Source organism: Hakea prostrata, chromosome 1 (genome assembly GCF_041222555.1).
Source record: "Hakea prostrata isolate BN-2017 chromosome 1, UWA_Hpros_2, whole genome shotgun sequence".
Lineage (NCBI taxonomy): Eukaryota > Viridiplantae > Streptophyta > Magnoliopsida > Proteales > Proteaceae > Hakea > Hakea prostrata.
In genome coordinates, this window is record NC_142600.1 from 68,907,621 (window position 1) to 68,928,662 (window position 21,042).

The window sequence follows — 21,042 nt, forward strand, 5'->3', positions numbered from 1 at the left end:
GGCTGAGTTTGGTAGGATTAAGAATATGACAAGCTAGGGATCAGAATTTGATTATCTGGGCACTCCGAACTTCTACTCGACTGTGGTAGAAGTCCAAGGGCGCAAGATTCACAAACCTCAAGATTGGAGACTTGAAACCTACCAAAAGGCTTTTAACTGAACTGCTACAAATTTCTGCTCAAAGATTGAAGGAGTCCAAAAGAGTTGAGATTCTTTTCTTGACCATGGAGTCTACTTTTTTAGCATCCCTCCACTACATTTTTAGGAGGGGTCCACTTCTCAACTCCATCGCGGATAAAGGATCTCAACTCGTCGTAAACTACCTTTAATCCTTGACCTACTAATTGAATGGTGAAAAGATGCGAACAAAAAACAATCCTTCAACGATAGATAGAAAATCCAAACTCATATGCAACAGAATTCCCAAAATTACACCAAGCTAGTTACGTTCTTCTACTGTTAATACTGCAGGAGAAAGAAAAAAATTACATCATTGTGGAATGCTCTTCAGTGGAGCTGCATCAGATGTGGAATCATTCCAGAAACATTGTCAAACTTTACTAACGTAGAGCCATATTTCATTATCTGAACTGGTAATCCCTCTTCTTCTCCACCATGTTGGCCTGGGACTTCCTCTGAAGCCATTCCCTCTAGGTGTCTCGGGAGTTCTCTTCAGTACTAGACCTACATTTCCCAGCAATCTCAATGACTTTGAAGAATGGTAAACGCCTTCCTATCAGTTTCCAATTGTTGAACAATCAAAAAGGCAATGTTGTACCCTGAAATCACAAGACTGAATTTGACCACTACATTTCAGAAAAGAAAGGAAAAAATGCTTACAAGATACAATGGTGCGAATCAAAGAAAATTTTGGGAGCTTCCCCAGGTCCCAGATACTACCTGGGTGAATAAATAAATAAAGAAGCAATGGTGCAAATGTGCGAGGCCAAGACTTAATCAACTGGATCAATATGATCAGGGAGTAGTTTCTTGTTACACATTCTTGAGCAAAGGACAAAACATAAAAAGTGTGATGCATTAAAACAGAATTCGTTCAACAGGGCAAAGGTTGCTTTCAATGGTGTTAATCCATTTACACAAAATAGAATTTACTTCATCCGGCTGCTCATCGTGAGGGCAATGTCCTGCAACATCAACAGGAACAAAGAGAATCCTAAGTAAAGGATCAAGATCTCAGGATAATAATGTAGAAGGAGCAAACACCAATTCAAAACCAAGTCCTGCCCTCACCAGCATTCAATTCTCTAATCACGACACTTTTGCAATGCTCCCTAAACATAGAGACTTTTAACTTGGAATTCGTAAGGGGATCTTTCATACCCTGTTGAGAAAACTAATCAGTAAGCAACGTTATGACTTTAAGTGTAGTTCATGTTGCAAGTTACCTGTACAATTAAGACTTTTCCTCCAAATGATTCCAATAGATAATTGAGAGGAATCGCTAGGTTGAAGTTGAAGACACTTTGCAGAACATACAGCACACCAGGATCATCTGACTAAAATATTTGTTAAGGAGTATCAAATATTACTTGAGAGGGTACTGCACTGGCCTATCCAGCCATATGTTTAGAGGCCTGACTAAATAAATCTGATATTGTATGGACTGGACTCAATCTTAGAACAACTCAAAAAGGAGACAGCATGCAGGGGGATCCTAATTAAAAATCTGTACCCAATGCACCGGGATACTGCACTTAGCAGGGTACAGGGCATTCCAGAGAGGCTGTTTTCATGACTTGAACCCCATGACCAAGCATCAGCAAGTGAACACTTGACCAATGTGCCAAGCATGACACTCAATGGAGATTCTAATTGCATCTATAAACAACGTTATAATCCTTAACCTATTTTCCAAACTTTCCCTGCCAAAAAGATAATACCGGGCAAGAGACCACTACAAGAGATCACTACATGGTCAGGTGGTGCCTGCGCAAGGAGAGACATGCAGGTCCATGGGAGTGCAATGGCAATTTCCCATGCCAATGTCTGGGCACAGAATCTACATAACCACACAGCATTCTTATTCCCAAAAATAAATGCTAATACAAGTTTGCATTGAGCATAGATGGATAATCAATTTGGCAGTCACGAACAAGGATACTGCTCCAGATCTTTTGATTGTCCCCATGAGACCCTCACATCTAATCCCCCAACCCCCACCCCCGCTTTTATCATTTGTGCCCGTTGTGTCTGTTCGGGTTCCTCCCACTATGGAGGGTGCTTTCTTTAATTAATTATTTATTTATCTAATGAAAATAGGATACTGCTCTAATCATTTCATTAATAAGCCAATCATCTGCTCGGCTTCTGTTCTGCAACCTGAGCCTTGGTGAGGAAAAAGACCAACATATCCAACAGAAAAACATCAAAATGGTGTCAGCAATAGAGAATACTTACCACTGGATAGCAGTTCTTCACTATGTTCCCAACATTCAACCTCAAATACAGTTGTAGGAAACGACTACCAAACCATGCAATTCCACTTGGTACACGTCTTTCCTGAAGCAAGTTTTAGATGAAATGAATAAACACCAAACATTGTTAACTCCATTGCTTAACATCAGCGGGTCCAACAATAGCATTGTGCAGAATAAACAATGTGGTAAAATAATTAAAACAATAAATCCAGCAGAAAAAATCCTTGGGTTCCAAAAATTTGTGTCAGAGACAATGAGTCTTATGTATTGTTCTTACAATTCTGGATATGAAGACACACATATCACAGAAAGAAAGCTGGTACAGTATCCTAACATACAAGGCTGAAACAAGTAAAATATTTCCTAGTATTTGTACTACTGAACTACTAACGAAGTCTGGTCCACAGTGCTCATTAGAATTCCAAACTGCAGGACACAACTGAGGGAACTAAAGAGCTACACAAAGTGCTTAACACATTGTAAATCTGACGGCTCAAATAGAGATGCTGAGGAAATAGATCACAGATGACAGCCAATTACCAGATCCATTTACTTCCAACTTATTGGTTGCAACATAGAAACCAGCCCATTCTGCTACTTCTGTAGAGACAAACACACTCTGAAACCAAAGGCGAACATAGTATAACCAAGAGATATAGTAGGAGGAGAAGAGAAGTGTAAATGGGAGAGAAGAAAAAAAAAGGATTGCAGGAGAGGAGAGAAGAGAGGAGATTGATGAGACGGAGAGAAGCACATACGCTAGACAGATATAAAACATGTATTTTATCTTATTCCATAGTGAAGCAATGAGGGGCAATACTTGTATATAGAAAACCTTTAAGAATAAAAATCCTGTTAGACATTAGCTTTCTTAAACCTGTCTACGGCTGCCTTAATGTGAAAAGGTTTTCAACAAGACTCATCTAATACACTGACACACCAGTGCTTGCCAGCCGTTAAATATTATATTTTTAAAATCTCAAATACAAAGATATCAATGATACCTTATATAAACCCCCAAATATCCAATCCAAAATCATGCACATGTTTGGATTCAAACCTGAATCTAAAGGCTTAGAAAAATGTACTGGATCTTTTGGGCTTTGGTTTCCAAAATCTATCATGCCTATCCAGCCACTTCAATCCATCTCTATCAACCACTCACAGCAAAACCGTAATTTAGCAAGTTTGAAAGCTGCTGCATGGGTGGTTCCCCCCAACCATTCAACCACAGGATCAGGGTCTAATAGATTCTTTTTCTATTAGGACACCAAAGGTAACTTACAAAGGAAATAAAAATATCCTCATGACGGAAAGATTCAGCAAGTATAACACTGAAAATCTAATCCAAGCAACAAACTAGTAACACTGATCCAGTTGAGAAACACAACAAACAAGTGTTTTATAAACTGAGAGTGCACATGCCATAATATAACACAATGAGCTTAGAAAATTGCTGAAATGTTATAAGAGGAAGGAAATCCTCTTACTCTGGTGACTTGGAGAGAAGAATATCCTGGAACAACTGAACCTGCAGTATTGATTAGGCAAACAGACTTCACCAAGGCAGGCCAAAGCCCAGCAACAATAGCAGCAAAATAACCTTGGAGAAAGAAAAAGAAAATCAAACAGACAGATAATAAGAGTGAGAAAATTCAATTTGACCAAAGTACATCATATGTGTACTTGGGGGGGGGGGGTTTGGAACCCAGAAGTTTTTGAATAACAGGTAGAGAAACAAACAAAGATAAAATAACTTCAAATTCGGAACATACCACCAATCGAGTTTCCAACTAGGTGTACTGGCTCTTCCACAACATCAATTATAAAATCTCTTAAAAGTTCAGCCCACATGAGTTCATTGTAAACACTGTTTGGCTTTTCTGATTTTCCAAACCCCAGAAGAGAAACTGCCCAAACCTGATTTCCATCAGCAGCTATTGCATTTATATTATCACGGTAATGCTCCAAAAATGCACCAAACCCATGTACAAGAAGTACAGCAGGACCTTCATGACCAACAACCGTGTACTGCAAGTGGAACAGCTCAGCAGAATAAGTATTTCTCTCAGCAAAAGAGTTGACAATGTTTCTCATTACATAATTTATTCTTCTCCTTCACCAGATTGTACCTATTATCCTGCATTCTATTAGTATGCATTTATTTCAGGTTTCAATTATTGGGGGGAAAAATTGCTGAACAAATGGAGCTATATTTTAGGAGGGAAATGTGGCAACAAGTTGCAAAGATATAGGATTCCTCACTGTTTAGATTCATTTACAAGACAATGTATTTAGAAAACACACACTATTAAAAATTCATAAAATCATAATATATTCCCAAACAATAATTGTACATCCCTTTAGAGTCTCATCAGTAATCAATAACACCCTTCATACGGTCATACAAACTGAATTCTTATCCTAAGGTTTTGGCACTAAAAAATTATGATACTTAGAATCTGTTAGAGAATCTCAGGGGGAAAAACATTAATGAGCCTCTTTTTTTTTTGGACCGAATAATATTTTTTGGATGAATATTAATGAGCCATTTTGAAACAATGTTCCACGAAGTACCTGAATTAAATAGCCATTCCATCTCCATATCCTAACAGAATATCTTCCTTCACTGCTTATTAGGCTTTTTAAAGCCATAAGCCAATACCACTGCCACGAAAGTCAACGCAAGATCAGTGAATTTTTGACATGGCAAACCGAAATTGACATTAATTAACATTGGGAATCTTCTTAACCAAGGAAGAAGATTATTCCACAAACCACATCATCTAAATGTTCATTTACCTCCATTGAGCAGACAGCATTAACTGCTGCAGTAACAGTGGCTGCTGAGGGTCCAAAAGGATATAGAAACCCTGTGTTACATTCCTTCTCATACTTAATTGCTTCAAAATATACTCTCCTCCTTGATATGATGCCAAGAAAAAGGCCTGAACCAAACAGAGTACCAAATGAAGCTCCCTTCATAATTTCAGCATTACGTATCTTCTCATGCACCCTGTCATGAAACCAAGTCAAAAGGACTGCTCCTACAATGCAAAGATAAGAATGAAATCCTCTCATGAATGAGTATTTCTTCAATGGGACAAATACAAACCTAAAGAAAAAATATGGTATCTGTAAACATCAATGCTAACCAACAAAAGACATCGTCAAGGAACCCCTGTTTGGCAATTCAATCCACTATATCAGAGACTAATCATGGTTTCACTTGGAACAATCTATTTGAGGATGAAGCACATGTGATGCAGAATTAAAGACATATTTAAAGGAAGAAAAAGCTCATTGGGTTAGGCCCATTAACGGCCTAAAGCTATCACTTGAATCAGCCCATGGCTTTCATGGGCTAGGACTGTTTTAGTGGGTTAAAGTTAGCCCACATATGTTGAACTTCATAGTTTATACCTAAGCCCAAGTCTAGGTTTTGAAAAATCAATAAAAGGGGGCTATGGTTTGAAAATAAAAGAACTCATTGTCAAAAGAGTTTTCCTTTGTTAAAGAGTTAGGTAGTAGTTGAGTTATTAATAAGTAGGTGGTGTTAGCTAGTGATTGGATGTTACCATTAATGTTTATGTCTCTTTAGAATGCTATATAAAGAGGCTTATGTAAGAGGTGAACACACAACTCATGAATTGAAATCAAATTGCTTGCTAGCATTCTTCCTCTTTGGAGAACCATTGTGTTTGATCAAGGTAGGTTGGTGTTCGATCCAATCGATCCACCTTGCGGTGTGAAGCCCGGGTGTTACATGTTACATTGTTATTGTCACTTTCTTCATTATAGTTATGCCCCTATTTGAAGATCTATTCAGCCCATTTCGTTATATGCTATTATCCTTATAATACCATTCTAGTTTCAGCCCTCTTTCCCATCTAAACTTTGTTTCACCTTAAGTCCATCAAATCTAAAACTGATTCCCTGTGAAAGGTCCTATTTGGCTACTGTTTTGATCAATCAAATACAATACTACATTATTTGGTATCAGAGCCATGACAAGGAGTGAAAATTCTGGACCATCCAGTCCAACTAATCCTATGGTGGCAATGATGGAGATGGTTCAACAACTGAGCAACCAAATCACTGCGAACCAGAAGCAAATGAACGAGAGGTTGTCAGAAATGGAGGCCAGAGTTGCTGCCTCTACTCATGCTCCTCACCCTCCACTTGGTGAAGAATCCCAACCAACTCATTTTGTAGCCAATTTTCCTACTCAAAGAAATATGGGGAGAGGACCCCAAAGGATTCTAATTGTGCAACCAACTTTTGAGGAGTACCTACGAAGTTATTTTGCTGGAGAACAACCTACATTCAATAGGCATGTTGGTGACTATCACAGGGTTAAGCTTGAACTCAAAGAATACTCGGGTAAGCATGATCCTCGAGTCTTTTTTGATTGGTTGGCAGCGTTGAATGACTATTTTGATTGGTATGAACTATCGGAGGTACAAAGATGAAGTTAGCACGTACCAAGCTAGTTGGAGCTGCACATGAATGGTGGAGAACTCACGAATATGAATTGGAAGATCGTGGTAGAGCTCCTACTACGTGGGAGGAAATGAAGGAAGAACTGAGAGAAAAGCATTTGTCATCTACTTTTCGATTGCGACTACAAGACAAGTTAAATTCTCTTCGTCAAGGGAACTTGTCAGTTGCAGAATATATGGAACAATTTGACTCTCTTTCTTCTCGTATAGGAATTCGAGAGAGGGAGATCCAAATCTTGTCACGTTTCAGATTGGGTTTACGGCTTGAAATCAATAAGGCTATTGGCGTTGTGGATGTAGAGAACGTGCGGGATTGTTTTTAAAAGGCATTACGTGCGGAAGAATTATTGGCATCCAACAACAAAAGGTTTGGATACCAAGCCGGGGAGGCTAGGCGAAATTTTCCAGCACCAAAACCTACAACAACAACCCTTACTCAACCCACATTTCCTACCCGACAAGATAAGGGCAAGGTTCCTATGACTAGTGGCAGCCAAGCACAATGTTTTCATTGTCAAGAGGCTGGACATTATGCTAAATATTGCATTGTTCCATATATTCTGCAATTGACAAGTTCCCTTGACGAAAAGAATTTAACTAGTCATGTAGTCGCAAACGAAAAGTAGATGACAAAAAATTTTCTCTCAGTTCTTCCTTCATTTCCTCCCACGTAGTAGGAGCTCTACCACGATCTTCCAATTCATATTCGTGAGTTCTCCACCATTCACGTGCAGCTCCAACTAGCTTGGCGCGTAACTTCATCTTCGCCCCTAGTTCATCCACAATGTCATCCAACGCTATCTCGAGAATCATGCTTACCCGAGTATTCTTTGAGTTCAAGCTTAACCCTATCAAAGTCACCAACATGCCTATTGAATGTAGGTTGTTCTCCAGAGAAAATAACTTCGTAGGTACTCCTCCAAAGTTGGTTGCACAATTAGAATCCTTTGGGGTCCTCTCCCCATATTTCTCCGAGTAGGAAAATTGGCTACAGAATGAGCTGGATGGGATTCTTCACCAAGTGGAGGGTGAGGAGCATAAGTAGAGGCAGCAACTCTGGCCTCCATTTCTGACAACCTCTCGTCCATTTGCTTCTAGTTCGCAGTGATTTGGTTGCTCAATTGTTGAACCATCTCCATCATTGCTGCCATAGGATTAATTGGACTGGATGGTCCAAAATTTTCACTCCCTATCATGGCTCTGATACCAAAGGAGAGGACTAGCGGCGCAATTGTATCTTCTACAGCCGTATGAAGTCCGGAGATAATACCACTTTGGTGATAGTTGACAGTGGGAGTTGTGTCAACGTTACTTCAAACACCTTTGCGAAGAAAGCAAACTTGAAGGTGGAGAAGCACCCTCAACCATATCGGGTATCCTTGCTGAATGGGAATACTATGGAGGTAAATCAACGGTGTTCCATACCACTGAAGCTCCATTGATATGAGGAAAAGGTATGGTGTGAAGTAATCCCTATGCATCTTACTGATGTTCTGTTTGGTCGACCATGGATGTATGATAATGATGTTATGGTCGGGGGGAAGAAAAACCAATGTGTATTCAAGTTCAAAGGACTTCACACTGTCCTCCACCCAGTCAATGTCCCAGCCATGGTAAAAAATTCGAGGGAAACTCAAGTTTCGATCGGGTGAAAATGGGAAACTTGGGAAATTTCGAAGAAACCGAGGACTTTTCCGTACAAATTTCAACATCAAGTTTCAACAGGTTTTAAAGAGTATTTTGGGGTGGGATTTTGTATTTAAGCTAATTAGAGTATAAAGAACAAATTGGTTGTATTTTGCGAAAAAAATTTATGTAGATATGTCAATCAATGTACATAACATCAATGTAGAGTTGTCCGAAAAGTACATTATAAACTTAACTACTTAAGCACATAACATTCAATATATAATTTCTAACTTCAAAATAGTTGACAATAAAAGGAAAATACAACTTAGTGCTAAGAGGAGTGTCAAGAGTGGATTCATCCTGTGAGCTGAGTAGTACTATTCTTGTAACATCCTCTCCTCCAACCAACGAACATAAACATCCCATGACATTTTATGCCTATGATTGTCAAGGTAATCGACAACTATAACTTTATAAGTGTGGTCAACAACATGGCTTAAGATAACCAGCCTGAGGGAATACGCACTTTGGATAGGGAAGTCCTAATGGAGGGGGTATTTGTCGTGGTATTTGGGGAAACATGAAATAAACAAAAAAATTGAAAATTTAGGAAAGCTACAAAATTAACAAGAAAAAGTCTCAAGTTTCCACGAAATTTTCCAAGTTTCCACGAATTTTCCCAAATTTCCACAAAATTTCCCAAGTTTCCCACATAATTTTTCAAGTTTCCCACAAAATTTGGGAATTTTTTTTCTTATGAACCAGCTGGTCCAACTGGGTTGAACAAAGTTTTGACAAGTTTCGAGGTTTCGACAAGTTTCGACGAAATTTCGACAGTTTCGATCGAAACTGAGGACTTTTTTTTTGTCCTCATGAGTTTCGTTTAGCATTTTCCAAAATGCAAAATTTCGGTTGAAATTTTGCACATTTCGACCGAATTTTGTACCATGGTCCCAGCTGAAATGCGTCAACGGAGGTCCTTGAGGACCAACCAAAAGGGGACCAATGAAGCACAAAAGTTGTTGTCCATACAGCAAAAGAAGCTGCTGGTTGTTCCTCACAAGGAGTTCATTCACACTAGCCATAATACAAGGCTGGTATTGGCTCTTGTCACAAGGGTAGTCACGCCTCCACCTGAGGTGACATTCCCTCCACCCATCAAAGAGTTACTTTCTGATTTTTTTGATGTGGTTCAAGATGAGTTGCCTAATGAGCTACCTCCTATGCGCGATATTCAACATGCCATTGATTTGGTACCGGGTTCGGTGTTACCAAGCCTACCGGCTTATAGCCTTAGCCCAACAGAGCACAATGAACTCAAAAGACAGGTGAATGAGTTTCTACATAAAGGATTCATTTAGGAGAGCTTAAGTCCATATGATGTACCAGCATTACTGACTCCAAAGAAGGATGGCTTATGGCGCATGTGTGTGGACATTAAAGCAATCAACAAGATTACAGTCAAGTATAGGTTTCCTATACCGAGGCTTGATGACATGTTAGACATGCTATCCGAGGCTAAGATCTTTTCTAAATTGGATCTTAGAAGTGGCTATCATCAAATTCGTATTTGGCCTGGAGATGAGTGGAAGATTGCCTTCAAGACCAAGGATGGACTATTCGAATGGAAAGTCATGCCTTTTGGTTTGACGAATGCACCTAGTACATTCATAAGGGTGATGAAACAGGTACTCCGTCCTTTTATTGGTCGATTTTTGGTCATATACTTTGATGATATATTGATCTACAGCAAGCATCCAGATGATCACATCGATCATCTACGGCAAGTCTTGAGAGTGCTTCGCCATGAGAAGCTATACATCAATCTCAAGAAATGCTCATTTATGCTGCCAAAGGTTGTGTTCCTTGGTTTTATTATCTCATCACAGGGGGTTGAAGCTGATCCAGAGAAGATAACAAGTATAACAGATTGGGCTACACCAAAGACAATCACTGAGGTTCATAGTTTTCATGGACTTGCATTGTTTTACAGGAGATTCATTCGGAACTTTAGTGCAATCATGGCACCTATTACCGAGTGTTTGAAGCAAGGCAAAGGTGAGTTCAAGTGGACAGCAACGGCAACCAAAGCCTTTCATCTTATCAAGTAAAAGATGACAGAGGCTCCAATACTTCGCCTGCCAAATTTTGACTATATATTTGAGGTAGCAACTAATGCCTCACATATTGGTCTAGGAGGTGTAGTGATGCAAGGAGGGCACCCTATCGCTTTCTACAACAAGAAACTCAATGATGCCAAGCGACACTATTCGACATATGATCTAGAGCTCTATGCTGTTGTCCAGGTGTTATGCCATTGGAGACATTATCTCATCGGCAAAGAGTTCATTCTCAATACCGATCATGAGGCGCTGAACTATCTACATTCACAGAAGTCGATAAGCAACAGGCATGCTAAATGGGTTGCTTATCTCCAAGAGTTTGCGTTCGCAATGAAGTACAAGGCAAGAAAGGAGAATACAATGGCTGATGCATTGAGCCAAAAAGTACTTACTCTTAGCACATTCTCAGCACATGCAGTTAGCATTGATTAGATACGTTATGAGTATGCATCTGACAACGATTTCAACATGCCATACAAGGAGTTACAGCAAGGCAAACAACATCATAAATTCTCACTTCACGATGGGTATTTGTTTTTGGGAACTCGATTATGCATTCCAAATTCTTCCCTATGACATCACATCATACAGGAGCTGCATGGCGGAGGTTTGGGAGGTCACTTTGGTAGGGATAAGACTATCATACAAGTTACCGATCGGTATTATTGGCCCCATATTGCAAAGGATGTTGATCATGTAATCAAGAGATGCAAAGTCTGTTAGCTAGCCAAGGGAACTAAGCAAAATACAGGTCTGTGCTCACCATTACCAGTTCCTCTGGCACCTTGGATTGATATTAGTTGGATTTCGTACTTGGGCTACCCTTAACAAAAGAGCAATCTGACTCCATCATGGTTGTGGTTGACCGATTCTCAAAGATGGCTCACTTTATACCATGTCGAAAGACCTTTGATGCATCTCACATTGCAAAGATATTCTTTAAGGAGGTTGTACGACTACATGGGCTACCAAGTAGCATTGCCTTAGATCGTGACATCAAGTTCATGAGCTACTTTTGGAAGACATTGTGACTAAAAAGTAACACAAAGTTACAGTTTTCAACCGCATTCCATCCACAAATTGACGGGCAAACAGAGGTGGTGAATCGAAGCTTGGGAAACTTAATGAGGTGTTTAGTTCGTGACTATGAGAAGACATGATGGCCATCCATATTTGGCATAGCTGAGTTTGTTTACAACAGCTCAGTTAATTGTACAATAGGTCATACTCCTTTTGAGATTCTACTTGGAGTTCAACCCCGACGGCCTATAGACCTCATTCCATTACCAGCACAAGCACGCGTGAGTATTGAGGCTGATGAGTTTATGCGCCATATCACAGAGGTCCATGCTGATGTTTGCCAAAGAATAACTCTCAACAATGATGACTACAAGGCTACAACAGATCGTCATCAACGATACGTAGAGTTTCAAGCGGGAGACATGGTGATGGTTCGTGTCAACCCAGAAAGGTTCCAACATGGGGTTAACAACAAACTCCATCCAAGAAGATGGGTCCATACAAGGTGCTGAAGCGCAAATGCTTATGTACTCGAGCTACCAGAAAAAATGAACATAAGCAATGTCTTCAACGTGGCTGACTTACATCTTTATGGAGGACACCACTTTGATGATGGAGACACTAAACAAATGTTGAGGTTGCCCCAACTCAAGCCACCAATCACTAACATCATTGAGGAGGTTTTGGATGACTCTTACAAAACCACTCGTCGTGGCACTGGATACCATGCTTTCCTCATCAAATGAAAGAATCGTCCACGACATGATAGTACTTGGATTCATGCTAACGATTTCAAGAAACTCGATCCTGATTTGTATGAACGTTACATGTCATTCATTCATTCGTCTTCGACGAATGTTTTCAAGCCAAGAGAGTTGATGCAAAATTAAAGACATATTTAAGGAAGAAAAAGCCCATTGGGTTAGGCCCATTAACGGCCTAAAGCTATCACTTGAATCAGCCCATGGCTTTCATGGGCTAGGACTATTTTAGTGGGTTAAAGTTAGCCCACATTTGTTGAACTTCATAGTTTATACCTAAGCCCAAGTCTAGGTTTTGAAAAGTCAATAAAAGGGGCTATGGTTTGAAAATAAAAGAACTCATTGTCAAAGGAGTTTTCCTTTGTCAAAGAGTTAGATAGTAGTTGAGTTATTAATAAGTAGGTGGTGTTAGCTAGTGGTTGGATGTTACCATTAATGTTTATATCTCTTTAGAATGCTATATAAAGAGACTTATGTAAGAGGTGAACACACAACTCGTGAATTGAAATCAAATTGCTTGCTAGCATTCCTCCTCTTTGGAGAACCCTTGTGTTTGATCAAGGTAGGTTGGTGTTCGATCCAATCGATCCACCTTGCGGTGTGAAGCCCGGGTGTTACATTTTACATTGTTATTGTCACTTTCTTCATTATAGTTCTGCCCCTATTTGAAGATCTATTCAGCCCGTTTCGTTATATGCTATTATCCTTATAATACCATTCTAGTTTCAGCCCTCTTTTCCATCTAAACTCTATTTCACCTTAAGTCCATCAAATCTGAAATTGATTCCCTGTGAAAGGTCCTATTTGGATATTGTTTTGATCAATCAAATACAGTACTACATTAACATGCATGACCTGTCCGATAATGCACGAGGTTTCCATGATCCTCTTATTTCCTTGCATTTATCCAATGACATAACCGATATTACACTTTCTTATTCCTTCAATGCGAGTGACCCCATGTCCTGAAGAAAAAGAAGCACCTAAGCTCTCAGCCAAATAAAAGTTTTCATACCAACGTACCCGCTGACCAGAATAACCAAAGGTGGGTTTCCAAGGAGAGATGCCTTAGTAGTCAAGGCTAATGGAAAGCTATCAAGCAAGTATAGACCACCAACCATCTTAGCCAATCGTACCATCCTCAGTCCAAGCCCTCGAAAAAACAATGAGTTGGGGAAAAAAGGTTATGTTGCATTTTGGATCGCTTTTGAGACAACTAATAGAAAGAAGATCATTCAGCTTTAATTAAGGGACATGTAAAACAAATGAAAGAGATAACCACAAAGAACACTTGATGGAGCCCTTTCCCAAAGGAGAGGAGAGAAAACAACCAGCAACATGGACTTTAACATTACCTGACAGAAGACTATATTGAAAAGAAAACACGATGGGAAGATCCACTCATGTAACAAGTGGCACCTGAGTCAATTATCCAAGGAACGGACACGATTGAGGATCTGGCGCACAATGACCACTCAATAGCTTACCTAAAAGAACAGTAGGTGAATCAGAGATCATTGGCAGGGAAACGGAGGAGGCGGCAGATGGCACTGATGAAGAGGATGAATTTACCTTGGCTTAGAGCCTTAGACATCAGATGACGCAGAGTCTGTAACTCCTTAACTTAGAAGTCAGCTCTAGTAAGAACCAAACACTACTATAGGATCAATGATAGGTTACAGCAGAACACCAAAAACAAAAATTGGTCGGTTAGTTAAAGAAGAAAAAGGTAGATGAGGCAAGATAAAGAGATAGGACTAGGTTAGGCCATCTCAGCCTTGGGCCTCTCACCCAGCTCCCTCAGCAGTTGAGAAAAATAGCTCTCCCAGATTTCAACAAAGCAAATTGCAACTTCATTATATTTACAAATAGTTGGAGGCTACAGGGGTATTACATTCTACAGAGGCAAGGACAGAGCCCAAAATAGAAATCATTTGCTACCAATGAGCTAACAACCGAAAATAAACCTCTATAAAATTTACCAACTAAAAATCAGAATAGAAACCCTCATTTTAGAGAAGAGGGGGAAAAAAAAGGGGGGGGGGAAAGCAGTGGCAATTAAAATTCTGAACTACGAATGATTCAGTTGCAATGACATTAAATGTACTCTCTATGATGCAGGACAACCAACATGAAACTTGGACCAAGTGAACCAGCAATGGACCAGGCCAGCTCAAGCCAACCCATTCAGTTCAAATGGTCTTTTAGAAGGCCAAAACATTGTTCATGAGAACAGTGTCACAGCCCATTATTTGGCATTTTGGAAATATTCATAAAGGATTAAGTGGACCCAGCACTGGATTTTATGAAGATTTTATTCTTGGGAGATTTAAGAGCTTAGTTTAGTTTCTATTTTAGTTATTTATGCATGTAGCTCAAAAATGAAGCCTAGTAGTTTCTAATTTTAATTAGTTTTCTATTTCCATAAGATTCTATTGTTGCTAGTTAATAGGGCATTAGTTTCTATTTTTTATCTATTAAGTTTCTATTTCTTGTAAAGTTTTAACCAAGCTATAAATAGGGCCCTTACATTGCAATAAGAAGATGAAGAATTTTGGAAGAAATAAAAGATGAATTGAAGCTTTAGCATTGAGCTTTTGCAACCCCACCCCCCTCTCTCTTCTTCTTCTTCTTCTTCTTCTTCTTCTTATGAGTGTTCTTCTCCTACTTCTCCTTCTTCCCCTTCTTCAAGTCAAATTCTTCTCAGATTTTTCCTTCTTTCCGATATCTTATTTATTCTCCTTTCATCTCTATCCCGTCCCTCATTAATTGGCATCAAAACCCAAACTTGGATAACTCTCTTTGTCTATTGGATTCTTCACTCTATCAAGTTTCCTATCGACTTTTCTTCCTCGCTAACTTCCTTCTTCTTATGATCTTTCTTCCCTGCTAATTCTCCTTCTCTATTTCTTCTTTTTGTGGTCTCCTTCCCTATTCTATTCTCCATTGTGATTAAAATCACTGTCACAAACCTCATCTTCCTTCATTTCGCACACCCTTTAAAAATAAAAAATAAAATAAAAAACAGCATACTTTGAACAAACGTTTTCCATACACTATCAGTTCAGTTCTTATTTCATTCAAATTCGAGGACGAGTTTTTTTAAGACAGGGAGAAACTGAAGCAGGACAACCAGCATGGAACTAGGTGCAAGTGAACAACAATTGACTAGGCCAGCTCAAATCAGGCCATTCAGTTCAGATGGTCTTTTAGAAGGCCAAGAAGAGGCCAAAACACTGTTCACGTGAACAGTGTCACGTCCCATTATTTGGCATACTAGGAATATTCATAGAGGTTGTGGGGCCCAAGATATTTATGAAGATTTTATTCTTGGGAGATTTAGGAGCTTAGTTTAGTTCCTATCTTGGTAAATTTTATTTTATTTACTTATGCATGTGGCTGAAATATAAAGCCTAGTAGTTTCTAATTTAATTAGTTTTCTATTTCCATAAGATTCTATTTTTGCTAGTTAATAGGGTATTACTTTCTATTTTTGATCTATTAAGTTTCTATATCTTGTAAAGCTTTAGCCAAGCTATAAATAGGCCCTTACATTGCAATAAGAAGAGAAAGACTTTTGGAGGAAAGAAAAAGATGAATTAAAGCTTTAGCATTGGGCTTTTGCACCCATGGGGGAACCCGAGACCGGCGAGACCGCGAGATATCCGGTCATAAACCGAGACGAGACAAGGCGAGACTGCGAGATGGGAATCTCGCCGAGATCTCGCCAATCTCGCCATATCCGCTATATCTCGCCATATCTTGCCATACCGCCCCAAATCTCGCCATACGGAACTCCAATTACCAAATGTAGATTTCAGCCAAAGTTCACGCAACTACCTAGCACACACAACTCAAAGAAAGCCAACATCCCACTGTCTTATGAACTTATCGTAATGACTATATAAAACCTAATGGTTGTATACTATCACTATCCGAAAATAAGATTAATACCACAGAATGTTATCTGATGACATTAAGTTATGATGATTGATACACAGATTTTCATTATATGCCTAAGGTTTTATATTACAAGTATATAACCGCACCTAACCTACGCATTAATGGTTTTATATTATATGTTATAACCTGCACTCTAATCCTCGCATTCGGCACAATATGGGTAGACTTAGAAACAACTTAGGGCGTTCCCAAATCAAGGCCACTAGTGTGTCAAAGGCACAAATAGGCTAAATACCAAGTTTGCCTAACTGGCCCTAAACCCACCGAGATGGGCTACCGAGTTGACACCCAAAAAATGACATATCTCGACCGAGATCTCGCCGAGATGGTCGAGATCTCGGTTTTTCATGGTAGCGAGATCCCACCATGTTTGCAGCCCCCATCCTCTCTCTCCTCTTCTCTTCTTCTTCTAATGAATTTTCTTCTCCTCCTTCCCCTTCTTCAAGTCTAATTCTTCCCAGATTTCTCTTCTTTCCTCTATCTTCTTTATCCTTTTTGCTTTTCTATCCCATCTCTCATTACTCTAGAATTCAAAAAATAAACTAAAATCTGGCAGCACTAAGATAGAATCCTTATCCACTTGATGGGCCCACAATATCTTCCAAAACACATACCCACACAAGGTTAACATGGTACTGATCATGTCATCAGTGCCATGAACAATATTTTGGTTTTTTTTTTCTTCAAATTTTGATCTACATCAAATCTCCCCCCACTTAAAAAAAAAATGTCAAGTTTTATTAAGTTTAGGGATAAACTGGGTATAAGGGATGTCAAATATCTGCCCAAATAATCTTGAAGATAAGGAAATAGCCCAAAGCGTGTGGAGTTTGGTCTCAAAAGTACTTTGGTGAATAACAAATTTGAAAGAGTACTTTTTACATGCACCCCAAGTTTTGCAACAAAACTCATGAGACCCCCCAAGGATTGCCAACCTTACAAATAGGCTCTCCACATTAGACACCTTTAAGGACCATTTACAAATATTGACTGAAATTCAAATTATTTTAATATGACCAAAATACCCTTAACAAATTAAAATGACAAAAATACCCTGACTTTACATCTATTTTCAACTTTGAAGCACACTCATAAAGGTTGGTGAAGGTGGGATCCCTTCATCCATCTTCTTCATTGGCTAAGTTGGGGCAAGAAAGAACTAGTACCCAGCTTATGAAGTGCTCTGTTGCATTTTTTTAACAGATTCTTGAAACAAGGTTCCACAAAACACAACATGGAAGAAAAAGAAGAAACCCTAGTTGATAAAGATTTCCCTCTCTTCTCCAAAAAAAGTTGCTGCAAGGGCCTCTAAGAAAGCTTCACTAAACTCCAAAACCGAGACCCATCCAGAAACACTAGAAATCAACAGACTCTGAATCCAGTTCGTGCAGTTTATCTGATCTGTGTCTCTCCATGTAAAGAGTTTGGTATTAAGAGGCCAACTCCAGTTCAGCAACACTGTATTCCTTGAATTCTTGCTGCAATATCATTTGCTCATTTTTTACCTAATCAGTGAACGAAAAACCATAAAATTCAAGTTCAAGAGCTTCAGAACTATCAGACCTTATAATCCAAGTTTGAACCATAAGAGGAGGTTTTCAGTAGGGCCCTTCATTTCCTAGTGGCGGAGCTTGCTTATTGAGTTTTGTTGAAGCTTTAGTTTGGTGGTAGGAGGAAGGAAGGAATAAGAAGGGTGAAGCTCCCCCTTCACCCACCTGTATGGTAGAACTTTGAAATAGGGATGGATTAGGTTAAAGGTGGAATAGTAATTTCATATTAACTTCTCTATTTCTTTTTCTAATTGAGGGTAAAATGGTCATCTCCCCTCAACCATTAACAGCCACAATTGATGGTGTCTTAACGTGCAGGGGCATATTTGTAAGGTTGGCAATCCTGGGGAAGTGGGTCTCACAAGTTTCGCTGCAAAACTAGGGGGTGCATGTAAAAAACTCAATTTGAAATCATCAATCTTGTCCATGGGGTCACCCACAAATCTGTCTTTGACCTTCCCAGCTAGCTCAATATAAACTCCATCTCAGTGTAAAACTCCTCATGCAATACGACTAATGCAGCTCTTCAAGTGAACGAGGGCCAGAAATCCAAGACCTCAGATGAATAGCTAGGAAGATTTTGGGTTAAAGGGCTTTTTGCCAGAACTGGTTCAGATCTCAATTTAGGGTGAAACCAGAATTATAAGTCAGGTCTAGTTTATTAGATAAGGACCCTGTTTCTAAATATTTCATGTACCAGAAAGCTGGATTGTTCCCTGTTGGATGTTGGAATTAGGATTAGCTATCAAGGGTCTCAGACTAAGGTTTGAATAGGTCTAAGGTTATGGTTTTGGAGAACTCAGGTTATGGATGTAAGGAGTCTAGGTTAGGTAACAGATTTAGGCATCAAAATTCAAATATGATTCCCTCTCTTGATTTAAGCATTTTAAGTGCATGGCTGAATCTATTCCTTCTATGGTTCTACCAACATGAGAGTTTCAAAGCAATGAAACCCTTAAACTAACCTGTGGTGTTTTTAAGGAACTTCTGGATGCAAGTAGAATTTATTAATCTAGCCGAATACAAGAGGTTCCACATCACAAGTGGTGGAAGAAGATGATGGCTGCACCATCACAATATGCTTTCTAATAGAATCTCAGAAAAAATTAAAGTACATCAAGAACAGATAAGTACAAGTATAGAACAACAATATGAAAGGAGGAGGGAAAATGACCAACATGAAGAGAAATAACAGATTGGTATGACTTACTCTTGCCAGTCACCCCTAGGCGTTCCCTCCAAATATCTCACATATGCAGCAAATGCATTTAACAAACTATCTGTCCCACCTCCAATTGCATTCCCTTTCCTTGAGAGAAAAACAGAATTCGGCAACTGCGTCATCTGAATATTCTGGGAATCCAAATTACTTTGACTGTTCTCAACTGAATTTATATTTCTCACGCTTTGACCGGAATAGTTCTGCATTTGAGTTAAAATTGTTCTAGCAGAAATTTGCTTGATTGAAGTCCAACTCTTTTTTGACTTGTGGGGGCTCCCAATCAAAAATCTCTTCACATCAGAAAATGTAGGAATCGTGCCTAAAGAGTAATTGAACATAAGCTCAACAGCAACATTTATAATACCCAAAATGTGGGGGTGGGGAATGATAAAATAAGATGAGCAAGAAAGAGTGGGATTCTTTAAGGAAAGTAGAAGTATAGAAGGATAGGAGGTCCAAAGGCTCTATAACATACCCCAATCCAAATCCAAGTTCACAACAGGTACAAAAGGGTGTCCAATTGGGGTAGTAATGGGGTACTGGAGTTTTCTGAAGTCCCAGTACGACGTCGGTAGCTCCACCAAGTTCTACTAGACATGGGTATGTGACAAATTCAAGTACATAACATTATTTGGATGAGGAAACCAAAAGCGAGAATAAACAAAAGGCAAACCAAAGAAATGAGGGAATTAAGCTTCCATTACTAGTTCTTCATCACAACAACCCAACCAGGGCGAAGTGGGCTACCTTGACATCATAAAAAGGAGTCTTCCAACGCACAAATTGAGGGCTGCACCAAGAAAAAGTCAGGGACGACAGCAAGCCTTCAACGATATCAATCATGGAACGAAGGTCATACTCCACCTCTTCCTCTACATATACATGGGTAGCTTTCACCTGTTCCAACCCTAGGCCATGAGTTTAACCAGCTGATTTGAGAACTGCGTAAAATTTCGTTTAAATTGCAGATAGTAAACCATATGAATTTGTAACAACCTCTTGTACAAGTTCCAGTACTACATTTTCCGCATTACCGAACCTGACCATCAGATTAGACCCCTGGGAATTCAACCATTCTCGCAAATCTTCCAAAGCCAAGAGAAGCAGTTCCAGCATCTCATCAGAAAACCCTGTACCAATGGAAAATCTCATTTCATGAATTGTTAAGAGGGGAAAGGAAGTCAATGAGAATAGAGGGAGTTGTTTACGAGAGAGAATGCGGTGATCGAAGATGTAAAGAGGAATAACAGTTTGATGCTGAGAAGCGGCGACGATGCCCGGGTGATCGTCCGAGCGGAGATCGTGCTTGAACCACAACAGAGAAACATTGTCGTTCTCTTTCCTATAAATGTCTACTTGTGTGCTAGTAGCTGCTGATGAGAAACGGCAAAGCCTAACTGGGGAAGGAAGAAGGGAGGAGGAGGGGAAGAAGTGGACGCGCGGAAAGATGAGAAGCGCCATAGAGAGAAAACCAGAGTGAACACTGCTGCGAGATATCCATAGAAGTTGCACTTCCTTTCTTGTTCAATCAAATCAACAGAGAAATGAGAGACCATGGAATTTTTGTGGGAGAAAAATCAGTTTTTTTTTTTTTCCTTTTCCCGCCGTGTTCAGAACCTTCCACGAGTGACTGATTTATTGTGGCGAGTAATACAACACGACTACCATCCGCATCCGATTTAAAGGAGTTCAGATTTGAGATCTGCAGAAGAGACAGGTTGGACCAATCCGGATCAACCATTGAATATGTTGTATCACGTAATCAAAATAAAATAAAATCAAATTGTTGAGAATCAAATAATAGGATTTACTTGTAAATATTATTTTTTAATTT

At 39.4% G+C, this 21,042-nt stretch overlaps 1 protein-coding gene across 7 annotated transcripts; it reads right to left on the reverse strand.

The window, feature by feature from the left end:
* Nucleotides 1-333: 333 nt before the first annotated feature.
* On the reverse strand, nt 334-20,830 carry LOC149029608 (DNA photolyase). Of its 7 annotated transcripts, XR_016171184.1 has the most exons (15): nt 20,417-20,829; nt 20,205-20,338; nt 19,956-20,105; nt 19,684-19,795; nt 19,197-19,527; nt 5,241-5,454; nt 5,016-5,105; nt 4,214-4,469; nt 3,929-4,041; nt 2,419-2,520; nt 2,286-2,333; nt 1,407-1,517; nt 1,252-1,342; nt 901-1,145; nt 340-779 (listed from the first exon to the last, which is right to left on the reverse strand). XR_016171184.1 is itself a non-coding variant. In XM_089141975.1 (14 exons), the coding sequence occupies exons 1-14, from the start codon at nt 20,667-20,669 to the stop codon at nt 1,039-1,041; spliced, it is 2,112 nt and encodes a 703-aa protein (XP_088998101.1). In that variant the 5' UTR covers nt 20,670-20,829; the 3' UTR covers nt 337-1,038. The 7 variants fall into 7 exon arrangements, 3 of the variants coding, with proteins under 3 accessions (XP_088998102.1, XP_088998101.1, XP_088998103.1); XM_089141975.1 differs by having other exon boundaries at nt 337-1,145; XM_089141976.1 differs by lacking the exons at nt 1,407-1,517; nt 2,286-2,333 and having other exon boundaries at nt 334-1,145.
* Nucleotides 20,831-21,042: the final 212 nt, after the last annotated feature.